Source organism: Mustela nigripes, chromosome 2, assembly GCF_022355385.1.
Source record: "Mustela nigripes isolate SB6536 chromosome 2, MUSNIG.SB6536, whole genome shotgun sequence".
Lineage (NCBI taxonomy): Eukaryota > Metazoa > Chordata > Mammalia > Carnivora > Mustelidae > Mustela > Mustela nigripes.
In genome coordinates, this window is record NC_081558.1 from 6,024,324 (window position 1) to 6,052,064 (window position 27,741).

Consider the following 27,741-nt stretch of genomic DNA (forward strand, 5'->3'; position numbering starts at 1 on the left):
GTGGATTGCGCATGCGTATAAAGGTTGATGCCATGGATTGCGCGTGCAGGTTAACACGGTGGATTGCGCGTGCGTGTACAGTTGATGCCGTGGATTGCGCATGCATGCGCAGGTTGAGAGCAGAGCTAGAGACAGGAGACATGGCTTGTGGGGACTCTAGAAACTGAGGTGTGACCAGGGGGTAGGGTGGGGTGCTGGAGCCTCTGCAGCTGTACCTCAGTGCTGGGTGGACAAACTTCAGGATTTCAGCTCCATTTACTTTTCAGATTTCCTTCTGTCTTGGCCACAGGTCATGCTCTAAAGCAGTGGTTCTCACTGGACAGTGACTGTAGGGATATCTGGGGCCATTTGTGGTTATCATGACTGGAGGAGGGAGTGCGCTACTGGCGACTAGAGGGTGGAGGCCAGGGATGCGGCTCAGCATCCTCCCTCGCTCAGGACACCTCCCGCCCCCCCGACCCCCACGACTGAGAATGCTTAGGCTTCTGATGTCTGCTTGTGCCAAGGTGGAGAAACCCTGGTCCAAGACAACAGTGAGGGTGGACTTGTCAGCCCCAGGTTGACCCTGGATCTCCCAAATCTGTGACTTGGGAAAGCTCCGCAGAGTTCCCAGGTGTGCGCTTGGCAAGGAAGGAGACCCTGGCAGGTGGTCGCGTCCTGCCTCAGACACACCAGTACTCTCTGCAAAGCTCTGTTCAGCAGAAGACGTGTTTGGTGCCTCTTGCCCATGGAATCTCTCCTGATAAGCTTTGTGGATTGTTCCGGATTGTGTTGATGGGGGGCAGCTTTGTCCTCTGCGGCTACTGGCCGGGTAGTGCTCTGTTGGTGGGAGAGGCGGCAGCTGCCCAGCTTGTTACTCAGCTCCGTACCTGCTTGTGTATGCTTCGGTTCAGAGGGTCACTGGATTGTGTGCTTTCCTTTTGTTGTTAGTCAATTTAATTTGTTACTAATAATAAAATCCGGAACTTACCTGGCCCTGAAGCCCCAGGTCATGGAGAAAGTTTGGTGGCCTGCCGTCCTTTTCAGAGGCTGCTTTGGAAAAAGCAGAGGGTGGAGCAAAATTGTCCCCTGTTCCAAGACAGGAACATTTCCTGAAAGCTGAATTTGCTTTATTGGTGACTAAACCAGCAGCTCGATCCCAAGGATTCAGTTTCTCTAGAATTATCTGGTTATATCAAGGACAGATTGAGGTCTCTGGATAGGGGCACAAAATTTAAGGCGGCACCAAAAATATTCAGTAATTTAATGCTGTATTAAAAAATCAAATTTAGGGCGCCTGGGTGGCTCAGTGGGTTAAGCCGCTGCCTTCGGCTCAGGTCATGATCTCAGGGTCCTGGGATCGAGTCCCGCATCGGGCTCTCTGCTCAGCGGGGAGCCTGCTTCCTCCTCTCTCTGCCTGCCTCTCTGCTTACTTGTGATTTCTCTCTGTCAAATAAATAAATAAAATCTTTAAAAAAATAGAAAATCAAATTTAAAGCCAAAATATTTACAAAGAATAATATTTCAGAATTTTAAAAAAATGATTTTTTTGAGAGAGTGTGCACACACGTGAATGAGCTGAGGAGGACAGGCAGAGGCAGAGGGAGAGGGTGAGAAAATCCTAGGTGGGCTCCATGCTGATTGTGGGGCCCGATATGGGGCTCGATCTCACGACCTTGAGATCACAGCCTGAGCCGATATCAAGAGTCTGACGCTTAACTGACTGAGCCACCCAGGCACTCCAGAACTTCAAAATTGTAAATAAAAATGGGATCTGACCCTACTCCCTTCCCCCCAGTCTTGCTCCCGTTGAATCTTGGTTTTCATTTTGGTATTTGGTGCACCAAATTAAATTTTTGGCCTTAATTTTGGTTTTTAAAAATACTGTTAATTTTTATTTTTTGGCTTTAATTTTGATTTTTTTAATTTAAAAAAAATTTTTTTTAAGATTTTATTTATTTATTTGACAGAGAGAAATCACAAGTAGATGGAGAAGCAGGCAGAGAGAGAGAGAGGGAAGCAGGCTCCCTGCCGAGCAGAGAGCCCGATGCGGGACTCGATCGCAGGACCCTGAGATCATGACCTGAGCCGAAGGCAGCGGCTTAACCCACTGAGCCACCCAGGCGCCCTTTAATTTTGATTTTTAAAAATACTGTTTGTCCTGAGGACTGTGGGCTTTGGTACCCCATTACATTTGTGCCTGAGGGGAGTGCCTCATTTGCCCTATCCTGGTCCCAGATCGGGGAGGCTGGGTAATTTTCTCAGACTGTTCTATAGATGGGGAAACTGAAGCCCATGGAGGCTGGGTTTCTATCCTGGGGTCAGAGCCAGCAAGCTGGGGCAGGGCCTTGAGCCTGAGCAGTCGGGCTCCAGAATCCAAACTTTTCTGGCCTTTGCCTTCTTGTTGACTTCCTAACTTTGTATTTCGGGAGGCGAGGGTTTCTCCTGCTTATTTACAGGTAGGAGACACCCCTGTTTCTTTTTGGTTTTTATCTTGAATTAAATCATGGCAACATGGATTTTGCAGCACCTTGTCACTTAAGTGCTCAAACCGTCAGATTACTACCTGTGTCTTTTTTTTTTCTTTTACTTAAAATTGTTTTATCACGGTGAATTATATATAGCGTAAAATTTACCATCTAAACCAGTTAAGTGTACAGCTCACTGGTGTTCAGCACACTCACACTGTCGTGCAACTACCCCCACCATCCGTCTCCAGAACTTTCCATCTCCCCAGACTGAGACTCTGTCTCCATGAAGCATGGATTCCCCACCCCTCCCCCACCTCATCCCTCCCACCATCTACCTTCTGCCTCTGTGGATGGGGCTTCTTTGGGGACCTCCTGGGAGTGGGGTCCTGCAGTATCTGTCCTTCTGTGTCTGGCTTCTGTCACCAAGCATAATGTCCCTAGGTTCATCCATATTATAGCAGGTGTCAGAATGTCCTTCCTTTTTAGAATTGAATAATACTCCTGTGTGTGCATGTTTTTGTGTGTTTACTTATACATTTATATTTATATCTGTCTAATCGCATGTGGTTTATCTATTCAACCAATTTTTAGTTCTCTTATTTTTTTTTAGATTTAAAAATTTTTAAATTTTTTAAAAAGATTTTATTTATTTATGTGACAGACAGAGATCACAAGTAGGCGGGGGGGGGGGGGGAGGCAGGCTCCCTGCTGAGCAGAGAGCCCTATGCAAGGCTCCATCCCCAGACCCTGGCATTGTGACCTGAGCCAAAGGCAGAGGCTTTAACACATTGAGCTACCCAGGTACCCCTTCAGCCGATTTTTTTGAAAAGCGTATTATACATGCAATTGTCAACCCCCTTAAAGAGGTGCACCAGCTAAAGTAAGGTCCTTCTGCGCCTCCCCTATCCCCAGAGGCAATCACTCCTCCGAGTTTCATGTTCACCCCAGAGAGGAATTGTATGCACATGTGTGTGGACGCTGCTCACGTCTGCCTGGCCCTGTTTTTGAATGAATACACTCTCCTAACTGCTCTGTGCCTTGGCTTTCTACCTTAATGACATTTCTTGGAAGTCTTCTGCATCTTTTTCTTTTGTGGCCCCGTCATTTGGAAGGGACTTGTCCGGTCGGCAAGCGGTGGACATTTCCAACCCTTTGTTGTTAGAAACAGCAAAGCAAGTCGGCTGTCCTTGTACTTGAAACGGCACAGAGTTTTTTTCGAGGTGGTGCCTTCCGGAGTGCCGAGGACATCCTAGCTCTTGCTCTTGAACTGAAGGAGGGTGGGTAAAGTAGTATTCGAAGAGGGGGTGATGCAGAACGTTCTGTATTTGAGCTTGTAGGTTATTCACACGTTATTTTTATCCTCAAACCCACATGGATCTTTTATGGGGTAAAACATAACTTTTATAGACTGGATCTTGACACTTGCATACATTGAAGAGCAGAAGCTAGAGGTTTCAGGTAAATGTCTGGTTCCTTTGGGCTGTCAGGGGGGAGGTGTGAGTTATATAGTCATTGCTCCCTGCACAGTGTACTTGCAGCAACTGAGTCCTCATTATTACTTAGGTGATGCCCGGGCACAGGTGGGTTTGCGGGCACCCCCAGGTGTGGGCCGTTTTACCCTCAGTGCTCCGCCTGGTCTCACCTGTCCCCGAGGTTGTACCCTTAACCTTGCTTGCATGCTCCATTGGAAGATTCCAGCGCAGACACGATGGCGAACAGTAGAACCCCATAAACCGGGTTTGCTTCGGTGCAGTCCTGTTGCTGAGGAACACTGGGCAAGCTGCACTCAGAAAACCGCAGCTGAACCCAGCCGCAGGGGCTTCCACGCACTCGTGCTCGTGCCTCTGGCATCAGCTGGCTCCTCCAGGCCCTCACGGGTGGCAGGTGGCATCAGCCCCACGCTCAGCCAGTCACCTACGAGGCCTCAGTCTTGCTGCCTCCAGGCTTAGGGCTGGCCCCATGCTCACTGTGGCTGGGCAGAGAGCTCCCACCCTGGACATGTGAGGACGTTCTTAAAAGCAGGAGCCACTGTTTTATAGCTTTTACTCTTTGCTGGCTGCTGGTGTGGGACAGTGGATAAAAAACAGAGGGTCCAGCTCTCATGCAGCCTATTCTCAGTGGGCCTGGTATTTAGGAAACACGTCCACAGACCGGTGGACAAGGTAATTTTGGGTTCCCGATAAGTCCTAGGAAGGAATGATGTCCGGGTGACAAGGCCGGCCAGGGTGAGTGGGGGCTTCATTAGGTAGAGAGGTCGGAGAGCCCCTTCGCGGGGAAGCTGCTGTGGGAGGCACTGGGGAGCAAAGCGGCTTCTAGGTGGTTGGAACTGCATGTGCAAAGGCCCTGGTGTGACCTGGTGATTTTTTTTTTTTTTTTTAAAGGAATTGATTTGTATTGCCTGGGCTTTCAGTGCCACAAGTGAGGCCCAGAGTGAACCGTAGAGCAACTCTGCGAATCGGGTGGCCCGGGTGATCTTCCATTTTACAAGAGGGGGAATGGGCTCCGAGAGGTCAAGATGCTTGCCTGGGAGCCTGGAGTTGGCAGGTGGCAGGTGGCAGACTCCACCTTGGACCTGATTCTCTGCCCCGAGCTTCTGGCCACCGGCATGCATACCCTGAGTTGATGGCCATGTGGGGCTTAAGGACAGCCCTGCCTCCCACCCCTCCATCAGACCATCTCTGTTGGCTCAGTAGCTGCGTCCTCCTCCCGTCCCAGGAGGGGTCTCTAGCTCTGGCTTTTGTGGGCCAGCACTTATCTTGGCTACTTCCCACCCCTTTTGCCCTAGAGCTGTGGCCGTTGGTTTCTCACACATGTGACAGTTGTTCTCGGAAGCTAGTCAAGGTTATGATGCCGTGTGTGTGTGTGTGTGTGTGTGTGTGTGTGTGTGTGAGAGAGAGAGAGAGAGAGAGAGAGAGACACCCCATTTTCCTAATGCAGAGTTTCTATTTGGGTACCTGCTGTTTAATTCTTCTTCTTCTTATTTTTTGGTTGCTAAGGAAAAATGCATTAATTTTTATCTTTGCATCCTGTGGAACTCTTTGTGAATAATGGGCAGCCCGGGGTAAGGGCTGCCAAGGAACAGATAGGAAGGAAATTTGGTGGGTTGGGGGGGGATGTGTGTTTGAGAACCAAGGTGCACCTTTGATCTTCAAATGCCTCGGAGGGAATCTCCAAGTGAGCTGGGAGTGAGAGCGAGGGGTGTGCCCAGGAAGGTCAAAGCCGCACGCAGGCAGGTCTGGCCGGTGGCTCATAGGGCATGGGCACGGTGACATCTCAGAGGGGTGGCTGTCCGTGCCTGAGAGCAGTTCCAAGAAGTGGAGGTCTATGAGCCAAGTGTGAGGTGTTTTCCTGGGGGTGTGAGGGGCAGGTCTTCACCATAAGTCTGCTTGCAAGTCCACCCTCTCCCTGCCCCCTCTCTCCCCTCCCCCCATTCTCAGCCAGGCCAGGGAGGCCTAGCAGGGGGAGCCGTGTCTCCATTGAGACTGTGGGTTTGTTTCTCTGCAGGAGGATTTCCTTCCCCAGCCTTTCTCAGTGTCCGTGTCTCTGTGTGTGTGTGTGAGAGAGAAGGGACGCAGTTATGCATCTTGCTTTGGGTCTTACTCATTTCAAGTTTAAGCCCAAAGTCATTCAAGGCCCAAATTCCCAACCTTTCCCAGCATTCCATAATCACAGGCCTCGGGCAGGAATGTGCCCCAGAGCCCTCCAATTATGGTTTCCTTAGGAGGCTATTAAATCTCGATTTCTGAGAGGAAAATTGGGCATTCTCTGTTTTCCCTTTTAGTCTCCAGTGTTCTGCTACTGTGGGTGAGCTCTTCTAGAAGCTTCCAAGTGGTTTCAAAGGCTGTTTAGGTACCATAGGGAAGTGTGGTTAGTTTATGACGTTCTTGGGCTATAGAAAGAGCTCGTCATGGGTTCCATTGAGATCCCTGGATAATCATGTTGGCTCTTTCCTTTGGGGGAAGAAGTGAGTGTGGGGTTGATGGGAACGTGAAGAGACTGGATTTGGATCCGAAAGGACCCACAGAAGTGCCTGGCGAGGACCTTCCTGTGCTGGACATGGGGGACCTGGGGAGCATGGACAGCCCCAGTGTTTTCTGCCTTGGTCACCTGCGTGGCCTTGGGCTACCTAGCACAGGGCATGGCAATGTTTGCACTGAGGGAACCGAATGGACACAGTAATGGGTGGAGCACAGTGACAGGCTGGGTTTCCAGGGTCAGCCATCCGTGCAGGGTCACCAGCGATCCCAAATCTCCGGCTGCCTCCCCTCCTCCACCCTTGCTCCATACTTAGCAGATTGAGAGTGAATGCACAAAAGTAAGGATGAACACACTTTCCCCGAGAATACTTTGGGGAGAGGGACGTGACGGTTTCTTGGGGCATATTTTAGATTTGGTCATTTAATCCATCCAATGCCTCCCAGCCAGTGCTTTGTAGGAGGTCCACTATTTTGCAGAGGAATCAGGGCTGACAGATGAGATGCCCGGTGTTGTTGCTGGTGCTAAGGACACCTGTGAACCCCTTTCTTGGGCTCTGCAAGGGGCTGGATGCTGCGCAGGGCACGTTTCATGCATCATCCTGTCTGGTCCTCAGGCTCACCCAAGCTGCTGTTACTGGTGCTTGTTGCCCGGTGTTGTTGCTGGTGCTGAGGATACCTGTGAACTCCTTTCTTGGGCTCAGCAAGGGGCTGGATGCTGTGCAGGGCACGTTTCATGCATCATCCTGTCTGGTCCTCAGGCTTGCCCAAGCTGCTGTTACTCTTCCCATGTATACCCACAGGGAAACTGAGGCACAGAACGCCAAATCCTGTGACCAGGAGATAGCATGCCTCCCCTCAAAAAAAAAACCCCAGGTCGGCCTGAAGTCATAATTCTTCGTGCTCCATATTGGGGTGCTTTGAAGCTGCGGATCCCAGGGCTGACGAGGAAGCCTCCAGAGAGCAGATTTGGACAATGCAGAATTTCTCCCCCTCCTGTTCGTGATACAGCCCCAGTTCCAGTGCTGGTGGCTGAGGGTCTGGGATGCATGGGCGACTCTGAACAGCAGCTTGATTGCATGGTGAAGACGGGGAGGGAAGCCGTGGGGACTAAGGCAAGGCAGAGGAGTCCGCCAGAAGAGGGCATTTAGCTCTCTGGCTGTTCAGGGCAAGAAGGAAAGACTATAGGGTTCACGGGAATAACCCTCTGAGGAAATTGACAGCCCCTTGTGAACTGCGTGGAGTATCAGCATCGTCGGTAACCGAATGTTCTTGGTAGGTCACTAAATGTTCCCGGGCTCCCGAGCTGTTCTGTCTGTCTCCCCGAGAGGTGTGTGGAGCTGTGTCTGTTCTGTTCACCACCTTGTGTCCAGAGCTTAGCATGGTGCATGCGGCTCTGGGGGAGCACAGATCTGTGCACCGAGGGGACCCAAAGGAGGATGGTGGGAAGACTGGCAACACAATGTGTCTTGCTACCTAGTGAACTTTTAAATTAAGAAACGAGGAGTTCACAGGCAGGCAGCCTGCCTGTGAAGGTCAAAGGGGTTTCTAGGGCATCTCCATGGTGCAGAGAACAATCCACCTGTGACTAAATACTGGCTGGCGAGCGAGGGCATGGGTGTTGTTGGTCTTGGTGGGGAAGCAGTTTCTCCATGGTCGTAGCGTGCGTGCAAAAGAGCCCGGTAAGCTTTCTCTCCATCAGGAGAGAAGGTGACTTCTTTACGGTGTTGAGAAACTACGCATCTTTTTAAGATGATGCCTGGCCTCCAGGCTGATGGGAAGGCATTTCTGCAGCTCTGTTTTCCTTCATGTACTTTCCCCAAGTGTTTGCCTGGACTTGGCAGCGTAAACAGAGGCGGAGCCGGGAAGTGGCAGGTGTCTGGGCTGTTTGCTCAGGTAGATGAAGGGCTACAGACAAGGTCTCGAGAGTTAGTAAGTGAGGATCCAGTGGCAAAGGGGTAAAGCCATTCTTTTCTCTGGCTGAAATAAACATGGGCAGGACATGGGTTTTCCCCTAAATCAGAGAACTCCATTTCTTTTTTTTTTCCCCTAATAGAACAGCAGTGTCCGAGGTAGACACACTTTCACGTCCCAAGAACAGCCACGGGGCTCTTGGCACGGAGATGACACAACGGAGCTTCTGGTCTTTGCTAGACAGAAAATAAAGCAGCCAAAACTGGCTTTAGGAACCAGCTCAATAAGGAAATAAGCTGAAAGTTTCCCTCTTTGGTCACAATGGAATTTGAACTAGGTGTCTTCTTTCTTCAAAGTAAACTTGATCCTACTTCGTGGTGTGTCTCTGCAGAAATGTAGTATGCTCTGCGGTTGACTTTTGTCCTTGAGAAATTGAGGAGATTTTCTTCATTCCTTGTCACTGTGTCTAAACTCTGTTAGCTCATGTGTGTAGAAGCTTCTAGGAAACTGGCTTCTGTTGACCTGCGTACATTCAAGACCACCGTGTACTTTGTTATTGAAAAGCCATCAGTCAGTCATGTGAGCGAGCGGACCTTTTTATGGTTGAGATTGTCCCCAGGGAAACCCTCCTCGCAATTCAGACCTTGCACGGTGACGGATTTCAAACTCTGACATTCCCCATTTCTACTTCCTTGTTCCCATGGAGGCTGCAGTTCTCACTGTCTCTGCCTCGCCCCACTAGAAAATGGTCATACCTAATTCCAAAAATGACACACAGCACTCGACCATGTGTATAGATAGCGACAGAGAAAAATATGCAAAGAGTTCATGGCAAAAGGCATTAATTATTAGGGAGTGAAAGAGAGGTTTTGCATTGTGTGAAGGGACAATCTTTAGTGAGGGCCCACAAGCATAGTATCAGACTTCAGAGAGGAAATTGGAAGAAATACCAGAAGAATTGAGAAACCCTTGGGGAACCTCAAACATAGTCTCGATCATGGAGATAAACCTCAATTAGGCAACAAGGAGTTTGGATACGATGTTTAATAAGATCATGGTAACAGAGGAGACTGAACTTTGTACTCTACAAATGATACACATTTGAAAGTACTCTTGGAATATTTAGAAAAATTAATCATCTGTTAAATCTCAAAAAAAAAAAAAAAAAAAAAAGGAGCCCCAACACAGTCCAAAAAACACTAGCCCTAATCTTTTGCTGCAAAACGTTAAGTGGAAATTAATTTTTAAAAGCTTAACTGAACAGACATGCGAGACAAACTGTTACCATGTGATGAGGAAAAACAAAACAGAGCTCTTAACTTTGGTTAGGGAAGAGCTCAGTACTGTAAGGACAGACTCTTCAGAAGGCAGTAGAGTAGATGCAGAGACATATTCAGGGCCATAAGCGATCACCCACAGAAATCACAAAAATGACACAACAAATAATAGAACAGTTCTTTCCAGGAAGAAGGAAATGATGAATTAACAGGGACTAACTGATTTAGAAAACAAATAGAACTGACAAACTCAAGAGCTGGGTCTTTTAGAGCTATAATGCCCAATAAGGTAGCCACTGGCCACAGGAAAATTAATTGATTTGCAGTCACGTTGCCCAGATTTCCAGCGCTCAGTAGCTATAAGTGGCTAGTGAATTTGGACAGCACAGATACAGAACTTTTCTATCAATGCAGAAAGTATATAAGACAGTGCTGTTTTCCAAAGGACTTCTGAAATAATGTAACTAAGGGGGGGAAAAGGGGGTGGGAGGACAAATATTGTAGAATTAAGAATGAAAAGAGAAATGTAAAACCCAGTAAAAATTAGAGACAGCTCTGGTAATACTTTTGGGAATCTTACTGAAATAATTTCACTTAGTGTTTTAAGTGCTTATTTTATTAGACTGATCAGGACCTTGTGGAAGAAATTAAGGCTGTGATTTTGCCCCCAAGAGCAGCTATGCCTGAATCTCATAAATTGCCATTGTGAATTTCCAAATAGCCTTTAAAATTTACCTTGGCTCAAGAAGCCAAAAATCTGAGTAGGGGAAACAGCTTTTAAAAAGTGACCCTTAGAGTCCCTGCCTAACACATGTATGTGTTACGTACACAAATCAAGAAAACTTGAAAAATATCCACGACAAACAAACAGGGGTCCTTACACCTTGCAAGAGTGGGTTTTAGGACCAGGCTGGGGTGGACTGAGGAGGGACTTAGCAGATGTTGTGGACTCCACATGTCAAACCCAGGTCAGGGAAGTCTGAGCACCCAGCTTCTTTGTCCGTCTTTTGTCTTAAGATTCCGCAGCCGCCCAAGTTGGAAACTGGGGAACCATCTGGGAGAGAAGTCCCAAAGGCTCCACCTCCCTAGTGGTGTCCCAAGGCAGCCTCTTCCTTCCTGTCCCTTCTGCTCTTGGCTTCCTCAGCCGTCCACCAGAGAGCTAGAAAATTGTCCCAGACATGGGTCTGATGGTGTCTTTTCTAGTCGAAGCCCTTCTTTGGTTCTTCCTGGGGTGCAGAGTCCAAGCCCCGAGGCTCCCTAACTTCCCCGTCTGCCCTGACCTCCCCTGCCTCCTTCCCCTGTACTCTGCCCTTCATCAACTCTGAACTGTTCATAGTTGCCTAAAGGCAGCTTCCGATGATTCATGCATTTGCACACACTATCCCTCCCCCATGGGGTAAAGCCAGTCACCTGATCCCCCACCTTTTTTTCCCCTCCATGAGCTTTATTGTGTACCTACTGTGTGCATGGCTCTACGGCTCAGCATAAGACAGGCGAGGTCCTCCTTCCTTTCACAGGGCATATCAGGAGAGGAGAGACAGTGTCTCCATTCATTTCTGCGTACCAGTGCCAAGAAGGGGCGAGATCCAGGTGGGCCACAGTGGGGAGCAGGTAAATAAAACCCAGAGAACTCCATGATGCCACACTCAGCCCCATTCTCCTTGGGAGACCTGGGTTTGAGTTTTGGAGGAGCGGTTTGCTAGCTGAGTTGGCCTCAGCAAAGCTGTCTTTCTGTGCCTCAGAAGGAGATCATTGTTTTGAGTAGTAGGATTAATACCTTCCTAACTGATGTGGGTTGACCGTCCTATTCTGCAGGAGGAATGTACATTTTTAAACTATTCTTGGTGGGAGATGGTTAGAGATAATGCCCGTTCACTGCCTCGGTTTACTGAAATTGCAAATACACGCCGAGCACACAGGTCTGACGTTTTCAGATCTACAGGGAACACTGGCTGGAGGGCACCTCAAAAGTAGCCTGTAGATTTTCTTAAAAGTGTAATTTATGAGTATGGTCCTTGGTTTTCTGGGTGAGTGATGGGTGCAAGTCCTGGGGATAGGGTCTGAGAGAGCTGTGCCTCCAATTTGGGGAATTTTGCTGTGTGACCCTGGAGAGCCGCTCCCCCTCTCTGGGCCCCCAGCGAGTGAAGCCTGGAGCCAGGGCGCCCCTCGGCCATCCCAGGCCCTGCCACGCGGTGACCCGATCTCCTCCCGGGCACACGTCCAGCTCGCGAGCGGCCCAAGTGGTGCAGTGGCTGCTTGGGGCGGCCCTTACACTTGGCTTCGTCTTTTCTTGAACTTTCCCCAAAGTTCCATTCTGTGCAGGCCCGTCCTGCAGGGTCTGCATCCTCGGGAGGGCCCCCCACCCCCCAGCGCGGACTGCCTGGCGGCGGTCACGGCTGGAGCACCAGTCGGGCCGACCGAGCCCCGCGCGCCTGGGGGCGGGGCCAGAGCTCCGGCAACACGCCCGTCTATTGGCTGAGCGCGAGGGCGGCGCTGCGGCCATCGCCATCACCTGGCCCAGATTCCACGGAGCGGACTGCACCTCGGGCTTTGTGCAGCGCGCGGTTGCCGCTGGCTCGAGGGGGGCGGGGCCTCGTCCGCTTTCGGCCCGCCCGTTAGGAACTATACACACGCAGATACCTGTCACCGACCAATCCTGAGGCTGCTTTAACGGGGAGCACCCCTCCCATCCCCCCCCCTTTTCTGGCCTGCGCGCACCGTATGTCTTCTAAGAGCTTCGCAACTCGATTCCAAATGCATCTGGAAAGCCTATCAGTTCGCGCGCGTGGGGGCGGCATTGTCAGGGAACCGAAGGGGGAGCTTCCCTGCTTCAAGGACACGCGTCCTTGCGGTTGTCGCTTGTCGCGGATCGCCGACTGGAAAGGGCGTCTGTTGACCGCCGAGCCGTCAGAAGTTTGCCCCCGGCCTCCTCCCCACCATAAAAACACCAAGGGGAGGAATTCCCCGAGTCAGTGCTGCCCTAGCTCGGGGGCTCGGGGGCTGGGCGGGGTGCTGGGGGCTCGAACCTCAGCCGCCCGGGACCCAGGGCGGGAGTGGGGGAGAAGGTCTGTGAACGGAAACCGAGTAAATGACTCTACAGAGTTTATAAAATTCACACTTTCAGGGAGAGCCACGGGGCCCTGTGGAGAATGTGTCTGCAAGCCCATGACGCAACTGTTCCGTTTGGAAATTTCTGGAAAGCAGTAATTTTGGGAATAATAAATCTTGAGGTTCCCCCCCGCCCCAACTACAGGCTTTGGAAAGAAATGTAACAAAATGTTATTAACATATGTTGTACTCTGGAAACATAGTGGCTTCTTTCCTTTGGCTTTGTTTTGCTTTTTACCATATAGCTTCTTAATTAAGGAACACCAAACCGATTTCAACTTTAAAAAAAGGCAAAGTGGGAATAAAAAAGGTGGCTGTCTTTTTCTAAGCATGTCGTTTACAGTGCAGCCCTGTGCTAGTCTTTCCCACTATTCTAACCTTTAAACCTTACTTTGGATTTATTTTCACCTTTTTGTTTTGATGTAGTTTTCAGGTTTACAGAAGAGTTGCAAGAATTGTATCCAGATTCATTGTTTACATCTTACTGGACTTATTTCTAAAGCATTTATTTACACGTATTATATACATATATTTGGTTTTTTTCTTGAGTCTTTTGAGAGTCAGTTGTAGGCGTACTGGGCCTCAACTGGTAACTTTTTAGTGGCTTTCTAAGGACAAGAAAATTACCTTGCATGGTGGCAGTGCAGTGAGCAGAATCAGAAGTTAACACTGAGGCAATATTTTAATCCACGAGCTTGTGTATAAATCTTATCCCAGGAGCCAGTGTTGTCCTCATCAGTACTATATTTTCCTGGCCCTCTTTTCGATCTAAGACCACACTTCTTACTTAGTTGTTTTGACTGTCGGTTTTGTAATAAGGCAAAAATGATCGAAGAGACTATTGTATAAGCTCGCGGTGATGTCAGGCGGCTCTTACATAGTTGTACTGGGGTAGTTGGGGTAGAATTGTATGGCTAATCAATAGTATTTTTTAATTGTCTACCAGGGGCTTTTAAAATACATATTTTCAAATAGATGTCAGTTTTTAAAAGGGTATTATACATACATAGCAAAAACCAAAAAAAAAACCTACCAAATTTGCTGATATGTAAGGGTATCCTACATACTGTCTGCTCCAAGCTCATTCCCTTCCCCAGTTTTGGGGCACATTTCTTGTGTCCCTTTCAGAGGGACGTATGTCTCATTTGTCCGTTTCTCTCCCCTCCCGTCATTCCCATTTAAAGATAATAATTTCTGTACAGCAGAATCTGCCCTCTTTTGGTGTAAAGTTCTGCGAGTTTTGACTGATACGTACATTCACATAACCACCACCTTTGTCAAGATACGGAATGGTTCCATCATCCCCTGCCCCCACCCCCCGCCCAGATCCTCTAGACCCTTTTACAGCCCCTCCTCAGTTCCAGCCCAGGGATGTGTCCACTGCCCGGACAGTTTTGGCTTTTCCAAGATATCATGTAAATGGAATCATTTAAAGCACGTAAGACTGGCTTCTTGCACTCAGGACAAAGTGTTTGAAATTCATCCACATTTTGTGGTTGTTAACACTTAGGTGACTGCTCAGTGGGGTTCCTTGTGTGCAGGTATAATGTTTATCCATTCTCCACTCCGGGGACAATTGGATTGTTTCCTGTGTTGGGTGATTATGAATGTAGCCACTATAAACATTTAAGTACAGGTTTTTGTATGAACACCCGTGACTTATTTGTTTTCCATGTCACCTGAGTAAACCCCTAGGCTGTGTGGTAAGGACAAGAAGGGCATGTTTAACTTTATAAGAAACGACCAAACTTTTCTAAACCAGCTGCCGTGCTCTGCCTTTCCCGCTGTTTGGGTCTTTCCTTTCTCTACAAAGGACTTCTGTTCTGTAGACATTGCCCTGCCTCTTGCTTGTTTCACTTAATTGCTACCTTGGAAATGATTCCAACATCAGCGTGCATGGAGCTACATTCTTTTTTTGCAGCTGCAGAATATTCCACGCCTCGATCCCCCGTAATTTATTCACCTGGACCTCTAGGTTGTTTCCAGTCCTTTGCTGTTATAAACCCAGCGGGTAATGTCCTGTAGGGTGAAGATGACCCTTGTCCAGATATCTGTGTACACAGAGTCTCTCTTGTCTGCAAGGTGATTCCTAGTAGAAGACCTAGTGGGTCAAGTTGCATTTCCCTCCTTTGCCCCCTCTTCTTAAGTAATTTCTGGAGATCTCCCTCTAGGGGAGGCATCATTGGGGGCGGGGAGCATCACACTTACTCCAGAGGGTCCAACCAGAGGATTCAGACATAGCTGCCACCCCCCTACCCCCAGACTCCATGGAGTTATTTAGAGTTCAATTATCAATCTTCTCAACAGGGCATAATGGGAAAGCCTTTTGAGGTCAAGTTTCAGGAAGGTTGTGGCTGCTTCTGCTAGTGTAACTGAAGGCCAGGGGCTTGGGAACCTTTAGGGAGAAGAGAGAGGGAATTGGGGCCAGCAGTCCAAAGTAGCTTGTGGGGGAGAGAGAGAGGGATGGACGAGGGACTTGTGTGTTTGGAAGAGGAAGGACTGGTGCGTGTTGTCTCTGGAAGGTCTGGGTGGGTGGATGTTTCTTACACAGCTTGCACTTGTCCCGGGAAAGTGAGCAGCCCCTGGACTGCTTGGCAGTTTCTCAAAGAGACTGCCATTGTCTTTGGCAGAAACAGCCTGGGCGGTGGCCCTTTGAGCGTGAGCTTCTGGGACTGCGTCTAGGTCTGGGACTCGGTCAGTGTCTGTGAGAGGGGCCAGTGGAGGAGCACGGGGAGAGGAAAGCCATCCATCTGGTCCTTTTCATCTTGCAGAACCTGTGGTTTTCATTATTCCTCCCGGGGAGGGGTGGGGGCCCGTGGCTGGCCCAGTGGCATTTCTATTAAATAAGATGAAGTACTTGGAAACAGAATGGGAGACACCCGGAGGTGGCTTATCATGATCAGAGCATAGTCTGCAAAAGTTAAAAACACAACTTTTACGTAAAAGGAAAAAAAAAAAAGCCAGCAAAAGAACACTCATCAACACATTTCTTTTAACTCTTTAGTAAGGGGACCCGCAGGATGGCAAAGCCAAAGGGTTTGCTGTCACTGAATCAGGATTGCAAAGTTCGATACAGGGCTGTTTAATGCCGTCTGGGGCCACAACACTGCCATTTCTGGGAGGTTGTGTCTTCTGGTGGATAAAAATCATTTACAGTGTGTCCATCTATGAGATGACATCGGACTCCCTGGGAATCTAGGCGCTGGTAGGAATAGTAACTCGATCCCGGGTATGTTTCCCTGAGCAGGGACTGGCCAGCCATCCAGCCCCTTGCCTGCTTCTCTTAAAGTTTTATCAGGCACAGCCGCACCTGTGTGTATGCGCACGTGCACGTATCTTCTTTGGGGCTGCTTTGTGACCCTTCGCAGAAAAAGCTGGCCAGGGGCTCTGCTGGGGAATGAGATGACTCTTAGGTGGGCTCCAGCATAAAATTGGAAACTCCTGTTGTCAGCTTCCAGGCCCTGTATGCAAGTGTTGAGTATTTTTTCTTGGCATTGTCTAGGCCGGAAGGCTTATGTGTTTGGGAAGTTTTTGTTGGGTCTTTGCTATTGCTACTTTTGAACTCAAGGGCTGACCCTCAGACACAGCTCCAGCCCAGGAAATAGAGCCCTTCCTGTTCTCACATAAGCCTTCCCAGAGGGTCGGGTCTTTGTGGGTCCTAAATAATTGTCTGCCTTAAATATTGCTTCCTGCCATTGAGCCTCCACCCTTGGTCCCTGCAGACCGATCATTCATAACAACGACGATCATAATAACAGGACCAGTAGTAGCCAACTTAGAGCAAACCTGCACCTTGATCAAAGAATCCTGTGCTGGGGCGCCTGCATGGTGGTTGAGCATTGGGCTCTTGATCTTGGCTCATGTCTTAAATCTCAGGGTTGCAAGTTTGAGCTCCACGTTGGGCTCCGTGCTAGGCGCCAGTTTGCCTAATTAAAAAAAAAAAAAAAAAAAAAAAGCAGAACAAACAACCTCCCCCCTACCTCCCAAGAATCCAGTGCTTTATCTGCATCATCTTGTTGAGTTAGGAGACATTAAGGGACCATTATCTCCATTTTACAAACCAAAAAACCGAGGCTGTTGCTTCTTTAAGGAAATCTTTATGGTGTGCCTGTTGAGTGGTGGGTGCCGCGTTGCCCAAGCTGAGGGCAGATCGCTTCTTCCTTGATGCGTGGACCCTGTGGATGGCCACAGTGATTCTTTATGTCTGGAATAATCATATTCAGAGCCCAGAGATCTAGGGGTTTGCTTTGGCCCTGCTGCTTCTCAAAAGGCCTGTGGTCCTGCTTCTGTGAAATACGTCCTTATGCATCTGCTCCTCTACTCCTTACTCCCAACCCTGCTGGAGTCTTCTTTGGAATTAAGTGAGAATCTAATGGCCTCTATGTAATCCCTAAAAAACCTACACAGACCTTCTCCCATCACCTACCTTGCTCCTCTTATAGCTGCTTTGTTCTGTCTGGGTCCATGGCGTAAAAAATCAGAATATGCTCCATGCACAGATGCTCCAGGTTTTGCATTTGTGTGTAGATTTTCATGGTATTTGTGGAGCACCTGTAACTGGGAGTTGGATTGTGGGTGCATCCTTGAGCCAGTGGCTAAAAATGGGGTACTTGGACGTACTCCAGAGTCATTCCTTTTCCTCCTCTCTAATCAGAGGTGTCCCTACGAAACTCCAGCTGGTGCTGGTGCACGCCCCGTCTTAGGAGTGGGTGTCCTAGGAGCCGGTGCTGTGAATGGTGCAGACACAGCCTGTCCTCCAGCCTTCCCTCTAAACAGATGGTCAACAAACAGCCAGAGTAATTTTTGAGAATGATAAATACTATAGGAAAAATGTAATCAGATAATGTGTTAGAACATGATTGAGCTGCGGGGCAGTGACTTCCAGTGGGGAGGTCAGGGAAGGTCTTTCTAAGGTGCTGGGACCTGAAGGACAAGAAGGAGCCAGTCATGGGAGGACAGTGGGGAGGGCACTCCCGCCAGCTGGAACAGCAGATGCAAAGGTCCTGAGGTAGAAGTGTGTGTATGTGTGTCATGTGAGCAGCAGTGAGGGGTGGGATTGGGGAGCAGGAAGAAGACCCAGATGGCTGCTGCCTGGGGCTGGGAGAAGGACTCCAAGAGGCTAGACCACAAGAGACCTCTGGGCCTTGTTAAGGAGTTTACTCTCATTCTCTAATCCTCTGGTGTCCAATGCAAGAACCAGTAGCTACGAGTGGCTGGTGAAATTAAAACTGGAATACAAAGAAAGGTTCAGTTCCTCAGGAAAAATTGCAACCGTTGTGTCCTCTTGGTGGGAAAGTAAAATGGCGCAGCCACTGTGGAGAACAGTATGGCGGCTCCTCAAAAAATTAAAAAGAGAATTACCATCTGATTTGATAGTTCTGCTTGGGTGTACACGCGGAAGACTTGAAAGCTGGGTCTTGAAGGTCTTCATGTATCCATGGTCTTAGCGGCATTATTCGCCATGCCGTAGAGGTGAAAGCAAGGCACTTGCCAGTTGGTGGATAAATGAATAAATAAAATGTGGCATATACACACCGTCGAATGCTATTCAGCCTTAAAAAGGAAAGAAATTCAGACACCTGCTATAGCACGGATGGATCTTGAAGACCTTATACTCTGTGAAACAAACCAGTAACAAAAAGACCAATAGTACATCATTTCACTCCTAGGAGGTCCCCAGACTGGATGGTGGGAGCCAGACATTGGGTGGGTCTTGGGGAGTCAGTGTTTTTTTTTTTTTTTTTTTTTTGTGTGTGTGTGTGTGTGTTTAAAGATTTTATTTATTTATTTGACAAACAGAGATCACAAGTAGGCAGAGAGGCAGGCAGAGAGAGAGGGGGGGAATCAGGGTCCCCGCTGAGCAGAGAGTCTGATGCAGGACTCGGTACCAGGACCCTGAGACCATGATCTGAGCTGAAGACAGAGGCTTTAACCCGCTGAGCCATCCAGGTGCCCGGGGAGTCAGTGTTTTAAGAGAGACAGAGTTTCGGTCTGGGAAGATGTGAAAGTTCTGGAGATGGGTGGTGGGGATGGGTGCGGGACAGTGTGAGTATACTTTATACCGCTGAGCTGTGCCCTTAAAAATGGCTAAGATGGTCAATTTTATGCTTCGTGTATTTTGCCACGATTAAAAAAAATTAGTTCCTCATTGCATTAACCACACACAAGAGCCACAGGGGAGAAGTGGCTGCTGTGTTGGACAGCGCAGCTGGAGAACGGTCCTGTCCTCGGAGCAAGTCCATCAGGCAGCGCTGCTCCTGTGTGAATGTGGCTCCAGGCGCCCCTTCTGTTTCCTAGAGCCAGTTTTGGGGGCACAAAGTTGGTGCAGCAAAGCGCCTGAGGGCTTGGGGTCAGTAGCACCCCCAGCTTCCGGGCTATGTTTCAAGCCGTGGTTTCAGCCATGCAGAGTGCATGAGAGAAGAAACTCCCAGAACGGGCAGTGCCACGGCCAAGGTGTGTCCGGCCTCAGGGAAGCCATTTGTCCATGGACAGATTTGCTGACAGCCTGGACAGGGAGGCCTGATGCTGAGGGACCGAAATCAAGGGGTGATCAGGAAGGGATGAGTAGTGAGACGTGGGGAAAAAGGGGATGGGTCACAAGCTGTTGCCGGAACTCGGGGCAGAGTCCAGCATTTGGTGGACAGTTCATTGCGGGGGACCAGAAACTCCCCTAGCCACGAGATCAAAGGGAAGCCTCTGGTGTCCCCATCGGCGGGACCTTCTGTTTTTTTCCTGTTCGTTATCTCCTTCAGGTTGCACCAGACACGTCCCCTCCCCTCACTTCCAGCCCCGTGCCGTGTGGCTTATATGATTGCGCCAGTTTAAGTAATGAACCTGCCTCCTCCATTGGACCCTGTGTTCCGGAAGGAGGGGCTGTGGCCACCTTGTTCCTTGTTCCTTGGCTGAAGCCAAGATCGGGGCAATCAGATGTCTGTTGAAGTGACAAATGACGTTAGGGTAACTTGCTTCACCTTCTCATACCATGGTTTCCCCATCTGTAACGCGGAGGCAGTGGCCCTAACACTATCTGTGTACATGGATACCGCAGAAGCCCGCTAGAACAAGCTTGCGAGACCTGACTGTCGGGTTTTCAGGGCATTTGTCAACCAGCTATTAAAGAAGCGTTATGAAATGTACATGATACAGACTTACCGTGAACAAATCACCTTAAAAACAAAAGCAATAAATACTCAGAACTCACCGCTTCTGATCGCCTCGTACGTTTTTCGATTAGGCTCTTGGGTTATTTGCTACTATTGTAGCCATCTGGTGGAGAGGCTGCTGAAGGCTGGGCTGCTCCCTGTCTCTCATCAGCTCCCCGTTGAGCAGCATTTTGTTGGTAGCTTTGGATGGCCCGAGGAGGGGGTGTTTACACCACGGCGATGTGCAGGAGCCGTGAGTCAGAGACTGTCTGCCTGCCTCCCCAGAGTGGTCTTACACAGTTGCGAGCACACCGCTGGCAGGGGGTAGTGGGGCTGACTTGGGTTAACAGTCACGCCTGGCGTGGAGCGAGTACGGTAGAAGGGAGACCGTTGCTGGTTTTCTTTTGCCGGCCATCGCTGACTGGCTGTCTCCTCTCTCCCTCCAGTCTGTCCCACCATCTGCAAGTCGCACGGCTGCACCTCGGAGGGCCTCTGCTGCCACAGCGAGTGCTTAGGCAATTGCTCCGAGCCCGACGACCCCACCAAGTGCGTGGCCTGTCGCAACTTCTACCTGGACGGCAGGTGCGTGGAGACCTGCCCGCCCCCGTACTATCACTTCCAGGACTGGCGCTGCGTGAACTTCAGCTTTTGCCAGGACCTGCACAACAAATGCAAGAACTCCCGGAGGCAGGGCTGCCACCAGTACGTCATTCACAACAACAAGTGCATCCCCGAGTGCCCCTCTGGTTACACGATGAATTCCAGCAAGTGAGTCCGGGGTGCAGCTTCTGGGAGGGTGGGGGGAGGCACGGAGGGGGCGGGCGGCATCTGCTAAAACTGTGTGAAAAACTAGAGCTAACTGGCATCGAGCGAGGAGGCGGCTGCCGAGTAGTGATCTGCTTGGGTCTGTCGGAGGCCGTCTCTGCCTCCTGGTTTGGTCCTGGCCTTTGGAACAGGGAGTCGACGAGAGAGTGAGTATTTTCCCATCTTCTGCACCATTTTTTTTTTTTTTCCTGCACCATTTTTTAAAGTTTTTTCTGTGCTTAGCTTGGGGGAGCAGAAGACAGAAAGGCAGGAGTTCTTGGTCCCCGCCCTCCTTTGCATGTACAGGACTTTGCCCAGCTAAGTTACAGCTGAGGGCAGAGCTGAGTTTTTTAGGTTTTCTGCCTGCTGGAGCCACTTAGTATGGGGAGATTAGCCTGGAGCACAGGGAGGAAGAGATTCCGGAGTGTTCCAGACTCTTCCCAGGACTTTGGTGCACTTTTGAAGGACAGCACCGTCCAGCCATTCCCTAGTGTTCGGGTGAGGAATACTGTGTGAGTCAGATTTCCTACACACATCACAGGCTTTTTGTTCACTTTGTTAAGCTTTTTAGATGAGCTATTTCGATGTCTCAGGGCTGTAACCAAGTTTGAAAAAATCTGTTTCCTGGTTTTTGTGTTGAGGGTTTGGGGAAAAAAAAAAAAAGCAACCCACCCCACGAAACAACAACAACAACAAAAAAAACAAATCAGAAACAGACGCACGTCAAGGGGCCTTGAGCTGATCTGCTTACGTAAAAAAATCTTCCTCTGCGGACTTGAGAATTAGCCAAGCGAACGTGTTCTGGTGGGAAATTTTATTTCCCCGGGTAGAGTGGGTGGGAAGGAAAACAATCTTTATTTCGGTTCCTATGAGCCTCTCTCTGAGTGTTTGTGAAACCTGCAAGTACAACATGTTTTGTTTTACTTGTTTTTGATAAAACCTATCAAGTGGCTTTGTTGACCAAAAATAGGCTTCTATAAATCACCTTTGCATGCCAGACAGAGCCTTTTTTTTTTTTTCCTTTTCCTGGCTAGTTTTATCAGTCAGGTTGGGAAAATGACCATATTCCTTTTGATTCATTTCTGTTTTTTGTTTTTTCTCCATGTTTGAAATAAAACATGGATATTAACGTCTTCCGGCGAGATGTTTGTTTAAAAGACACTGGCTTTAAATAAAAAGTATTTTTTTCCCCCTTGACCGTAACTGAGACCTGAGATGGAGAGGAGATTTCTTTGATGTGCTTGCTTGATGGGACAGCAGCCCCCCGAACCCAAACCCCGGGAAGCGGGCAGCCCGTCCTGTGATGTCTGGGACCTTTACTGAGGGAAGAAAGGCAAAGTGAGGAATGCCAGTTAGAACTTGCCATAGCAATATTTCACTTTGTTGGTTAAAAAAACAAAACAAAAAAAACAAAAAAAAACCAACCAAAAAAAAACCCCCAAAACCCCCCAAAACAAACACTAGCTTTTCCTTCCAAAGCTTTTCTTCCAGAGCTTTTATTTGCTGAAAGACTTTAGTGCTCTCATTTTCTAATGTGGTTTGATACCAAATAGAACCAGATAGGTTTATCTGGGAAATGGTTTCTGATGGTTTTGGAACAGAGGTCTGGGAAGCCATGTGATTTCGTTAGAAAGCTTCACTATCTGGGGTGACTTAGGTTCCTGGTGGGCGCACCGGGGTGCTCTTTCCTGGAATGAGGAGGGCTTGCTCTGTGGGATGAATGTTAGAGTGTGGTGGGGGTGGGGCATCCCTCACCCCCCCCCACCCCTGACCACCGAATGATCTTCGCCTGCCATACAGCTCCCAGCTGAAAAGCCCGTTCCCTATATTTGACTGCCCCGTCTGAATGAACGTGCAGCCACTCCTTGGCACATCGCACAGTTTTCACTCTTTTCCCAGCATTTACTGCTAATTGCTGTCTTAAGTGCCTTCGCCGCCTGACTGTAGGTTTCACAGTGTATCGGTGAGCTCTGTCTGTGTAACAGACCTCCCAACACTTAGTGACTCGAGACAACACTCATTTCTGATTTGTAATGATTTCCGGGGTTGACCGGTGGTTTGTCCAGCCTGCGCTGCACCGAGCCTCTCCTATCTCGACTGGGCGGCCGAGGCCTCTCCCCGTGTGGTTTCTTAGCCCAGCAGCCAGCCCGAGGGCCTGCCCCAGTGTGCACGTACTTTTCCCCTCTGCTTTAAATTTGTTAACGTCCCATTGGCCAAAGCAAGTCACGTGGGCAAGCCCAGATTCTCTGAATGGGGAGTACCCGCACTTCTTGTTGGGATGGGCTGCAGACAACTTGTGGCCTTGTCATCTCCCACGGGGAAAGTAGATCGCCTGTTTCCTTCACTCATATATGCCTGCGGCTTAGGATGGGCGCTGGCAAAGGGCCAGATAGTAAATATTTTCAGCTCGGAGGGCCATATGGCCTCTGTTGCAGCTATGCAGCTCAGCCCCTATAGGGCAAGAGAACCATAGATGATACGTCAACCAGTGGGCGCGGCCGGGCTCCTGCGTAATGCTATTTACAAAGACAGGTGGCTGGCCAGATCTGGCCTGCAGGGCCATCGTTGGCCGATCCCTGGCCTAGAGTATCACCTGTCACCTTACAGGTGCTCTGGGAGTTATTTGCAGAATCAACAAAAGAACCCAAACATTGGGTCCCTGTTCCATTTCCGCGCCAGCTGTTCTAATGTAAGCCGGGTGTCTGGGGGGCAGTTCGGACCCCAGCCACCCAGAGTGAGCATCGGGCTGTGCCCTCCACAGTCCAGTGCTCGCTCCAGATGCCAGCATGCTTCGGAGTACCTGGGCCACCCACGCTTCTCCTCGGCTGACTATACATGTAGGGGTTCTCACATATCCTTTTCAGGTTCAGTAATTTGCTAGAACAGGTCACAGTACTTTAAAAAAAAAAAATCCCATACCATTCTGTCAGTCCCGAGCCCGTTGATGGTAGCACCCTTGGTTAGGGACGCGGGCAGGGGTCGGCCAGGAGGTACACGTTGCTCATGGAGAGCTCCAGACGTTTCCCCGTCAGGGCCCCTGTTTATCGCTGGGCCGGCCCTTGTGGTTCTTCCTATGATCACTTGACGCACTTCAGCAAAGACTATCTGGGAACTTAGAGAAATGAGGGCGATGACTCATGAGTCCTCACCAGAGGGCACACAGAGCCTCGGGGGCCACACAGCGAGGTCACGGGGAAGGAGAGAGAGAGAGAGAGAGAACCTGCAGCTCTGCCTTTGCTAGGACCCGAGGGCGGGTGTCCACGGTTTTGTGGGTTCGCCCTTTCCTGGTGAATTTAAAGCATAAGAAGAGGAATTGGAGTGGGAGGGAGACGTGGGGTCCCTCGGGCAGTCAACCATCTAGGCCCCCAGAGCTTTCTCAAAGAGGGGGCTTCGGGGGCGGGGCAGCCGAGTTCCATATCTGGCGTGTGGCTCAGGGCCGGGTCTTCCTGCTGACGGAACGTTGATTCCAGCGGGACGTTGAGAATCAGAGCTGGTCAGTGTCAGGCACTGACCCTGCACACATTCCCAAGTACAGCTTCATCCTTAATTACCGCGGAGATGCCCAGCTCTGCCCCGTGGAAACTTCACAGAGCCAGTGTCCAGAATTTCCTCTGGGCTCTCATTACAGAGCTGTGACCTGGGGACTTCTTGACCATGTGATTGAACGCTCGTTTTCAGTGGCTGAAAAACCCACAAATCGGATCCTACCTTTGGTCTTCTGGGTGACCGGACCCCATCCTGCAGCTACACAGGGACCCCCCCCAACCCCACGCTGTCCCCTCGGTAGTATAACAAAGGGGCTCCCACCTCTCAGGGAATGCCAAGGGCCTTTGAAGCTCTGTGCCAGGACCTAGGACTGCTGTCACCAAGGTCATTCTGAAGAATCGGATATGCCAGGGGTGTGTGACTGACAACAGTAGCAGCAGTGATACCGCTAGTGAAAAGTGATCATCAGAGCAAGGACTGGTGATTCTTGTTCTGTACGTGCCACGTGGTTTAGACGGTTTCTCCCCCTGGGAAGTTTGATAAAACCCTCTCTGGACTGACTTGGGTGCGTGCCCACCACCTCTGAATCCCTGGGGATGGGTGGAAGGTGGTGTCCAGCCTGGCCTGGATCCTGTAGTCTTGCCTGGACCTTGGAGTGCTGTGCTAGCCAAGAACCCACCCCCTTCAAGGACCACTGGCTATGGTCAGCAGAGCCAGAGGCTGCGCCCGCCAGACACTGTCCTGTGCCAGGCTGTGTTACAGGTGTGGGCACATCGTACCCCATGCAACAGTAAGCACCTGGTCTCCTTGGGAGCAGCGGCCGCAGTTCTGCCCTGTGGGGGCAGCCCCACCATGGTACGGGGCAGTGGAAATCCTCCGAAAGGCCCATCAGCTTGGAACAGTTCCCATCACGTGATAACACCCAAGTCTCATCCCTTCGGTGTGATGGCATGAGTCCTGCCTCTTCGGGGTAGAACAGGATCCTCCTGGGGGTGCAGAGTGAATCCCATTACTTTGGGGTATGTGGGACCCTCGTTGTTTTAGGGGAGAAGTGTGAGTCCCCTGCCTTCGTGGTAAAGCTGTAGGACTTGCAGGCATGGAGGATGGTACACACCTGCCCCTTTATGCGGTGGTTCTTACTGGGGGTGATTTGTCCCACTGTCGGCAGCGGGGACGACGTTTGGAGACATTTTTGGCTGGCATGGAGTGGGGGAGGCCCAGGGGGGCTCCTCACGACCTTCCAGCGCCAGGACACACTCACCACAAAGAATTTCTCCTGCCCCGCATGTCAGCAATGCTGTGGTTGAAATGCCCAGCCTTAGGGTAACAGCGTAAGTCCTGTCCCTTGGGCCCGGTGCAGTCCTGGCATGTGGGGTCCTGGGTGCCCTGACCCCCTCTCTCTACTCTGTCCTCAGCCTGATGTGCACTCCATGCCTGGGCCCCTGTCCCAAGGTCTGCCACATCCTGGAAGGCGAGAAGACCATTGACTCGGTGACATCTGCCCAGGAGCTTCGAGGCTGCACGGTGGTCAACGGAAGCCTCATCATCAACATCCGAGGGGGCAGTGAGTGCTCTGGGGGCGGGGGGCTGCCCCGGGGGTGAGGACCTACCTTCCCAGCTGCACAACGGGGGAGGAGTTTGAGGAGTTGGCTTCCAGACCCGAAATTCAAATTGGTGGCTCAGTCCTGGCCCCGCCCACCCGGAGATTCTAGTTTTCCAAGTTGGGAATTGGCATTCTGACTTGGGAATTTGCATTTGTAATGAGTAGGCCACGTGCCCTGTGGCAGGTCTGTGGGCTGTGTTTCCAGAAATGTGGTTGCAGGCAAAAAAAAGCATCCTTTTGTTTATATTTTCAGCAAGCATTTATTGAATGCAGACTCCCAGGGAACAAAGCAAAGCCAAGCCCCCCACGATGGGTCCTACAAATCAACACATCAGTGTATGACGTAAACTTGGGGTGGTCCCCACCATGGAGGGAAGTGAGGCAGGGAAATGGGGGGGGGGGCAGGTGGTCTCTGCCACTGTAGAACTTGAGAACGAAGGGGCGTGGCTCTTTTCCAGTTAAACGTTATTGTTATTTACAAAACGGACTGGAATTTCGGCCACTGGGCTTCCTGTCGTTTGCCAGCCTCTGAGATCGAGAATAAAGGGGTCTGCTGTTTTTGAGGGGGTTTCTGCTCTGAAGTGGGATGCCTTGAGCTGGAGATGAAGCAAACCAAGCAGATCTATGAGAGAATGATACTCTGGACAAAGGAGGAAGCCAGTGCAAAGGTCCTGAGGCAGAAGGATGCCTAGCTTGTTTAAGGGCATACAAGGTAAAGGATGAGGAAAAAATGCGCTGGTCACTTATATAGAGACTTGCAGACCCTGCGGTAAAGGCTTTGATTAGTATTCTAAGTTTGATACATTTTGAGCAGGGCGTGTTGAAGTCACTTGCAACCTCTAGGCTGACTCTTCCCTATGAGTGATTATGGGAAGATTAAAATACTTCTGTAGAAGCTCACGGGGTCTTCTCCCCTTTCCTTAGACAACCTGGCAGCTGAGCTGGAGGCCAACCTCGGACTCATTGAGGAAATTTCTGGGTATCTGAAAATCCGGAGATCCTACGCTCTTGTGTCACTTTCCTTTTTCCGGAAGTTACGGCTGATTCGAGGAGAGACCTTGGAAATCGGGTATGTGGCCTGGTTCTGTGTGCGGTCCGGGTGCTTGCGAGGAGGTTCATAAGTTAAAGTGAAGGAGGGGTTTCTGCCAAAACACGGAAACACCTGTGTCGTGGACAGACAGATGGATAAAGATGGGGCCCGTACATGCAGTGGAATATCACTCAGCTATAAAAAGGAAGGAAATCCTGCCATTTGCAGCAACGTGTATGGACCTTGAGGATGTTACGCTGAGTGAAATAAGTCAGAGAAAGACAAATGCTGTAGGATCTCAGTTGCATGAGGAATCTAAAAACAAAACCACAAAAGCAAGCTTGGAGACACAGAGAGTCGATTGGTGTTGCCAGAAGCAGGGGTAGGGAGCAGGAGGAGACCTTCCCCGGGGGTCCGAGGGGTCGGACTTCCAGTCATAAAAATAAGCAAGTCCTGGGGTATAATTAATGTACTTATCGTGACCATTGTTAACAATACTGTATTCTACATTTGCACGTTGCTAAGAGCGTAAATCTTATTTTTTAAAAAAGATTTAATTCATTTATTGGACAGAGAGCACCAGCAAGGGGAGTGGCGGACAGAGAGGGAGAAGCAGGTTCCCCACTGAGCAGGGAGCCCAATGTAGGACTCGATCCCAGGACCCTGAGAACATGACCTGAGCCAAAGGCAGACGCCCAGCCGACTTCTAACATTTACTTTCTTAGCAGCTTTTAAATATGTGATACAGTATCATTACATGTACTTACCGTGACAGAACTTAGGGGTTTTAAAGCCCCCGGAGAATCTGTTAGGGGACAGTGCCTGGAGAAGCCTTGAGAGGAAGGAATGTGCTGGGACGTGTCGAGAGACCTAGCCAAGGAGGTAGATACAGGCACTCTTGGGAGATCTCAGGGGGTCCAGCTCCAGCTCTGTGCCCTCCACCTCCTCAGTGA

At 50.0% G+C, this 27,741-nt stretch overlaps 1 protein-coding gene across 4 annotated transcripts in view; it reads left to right on the forward strand.

Moving 5' to 3' along the window:
• Window positions 1-27,741, forward strand: part of INSR (insulin receptor) — a 128,007-nt gene that overhangs the window by 58,826 nt on the left and 41,440 nt on the right. For all 4 annotated transcript variants that reach the window (XM_059388899.1, XM_059388898.1, XM_059388901.1 and 1 more), the window contains exons 3-5: window positions 20,312-20,633; window positions 25,571-25,719; window positions 26,683-26,827. In XM_059388899.1, the coding sequence (XP_059244882.1) occupies window positions 20,312-20,633; window positions 25,571-25,719; window positions 26,683-26,827 (616 nt within the window). The remainder of the gene's footprint in view (window positions 1-20,311; window positions 20,634-25,570; window positions 25,720-26,682; window positions 26,828-27,741) is intronic.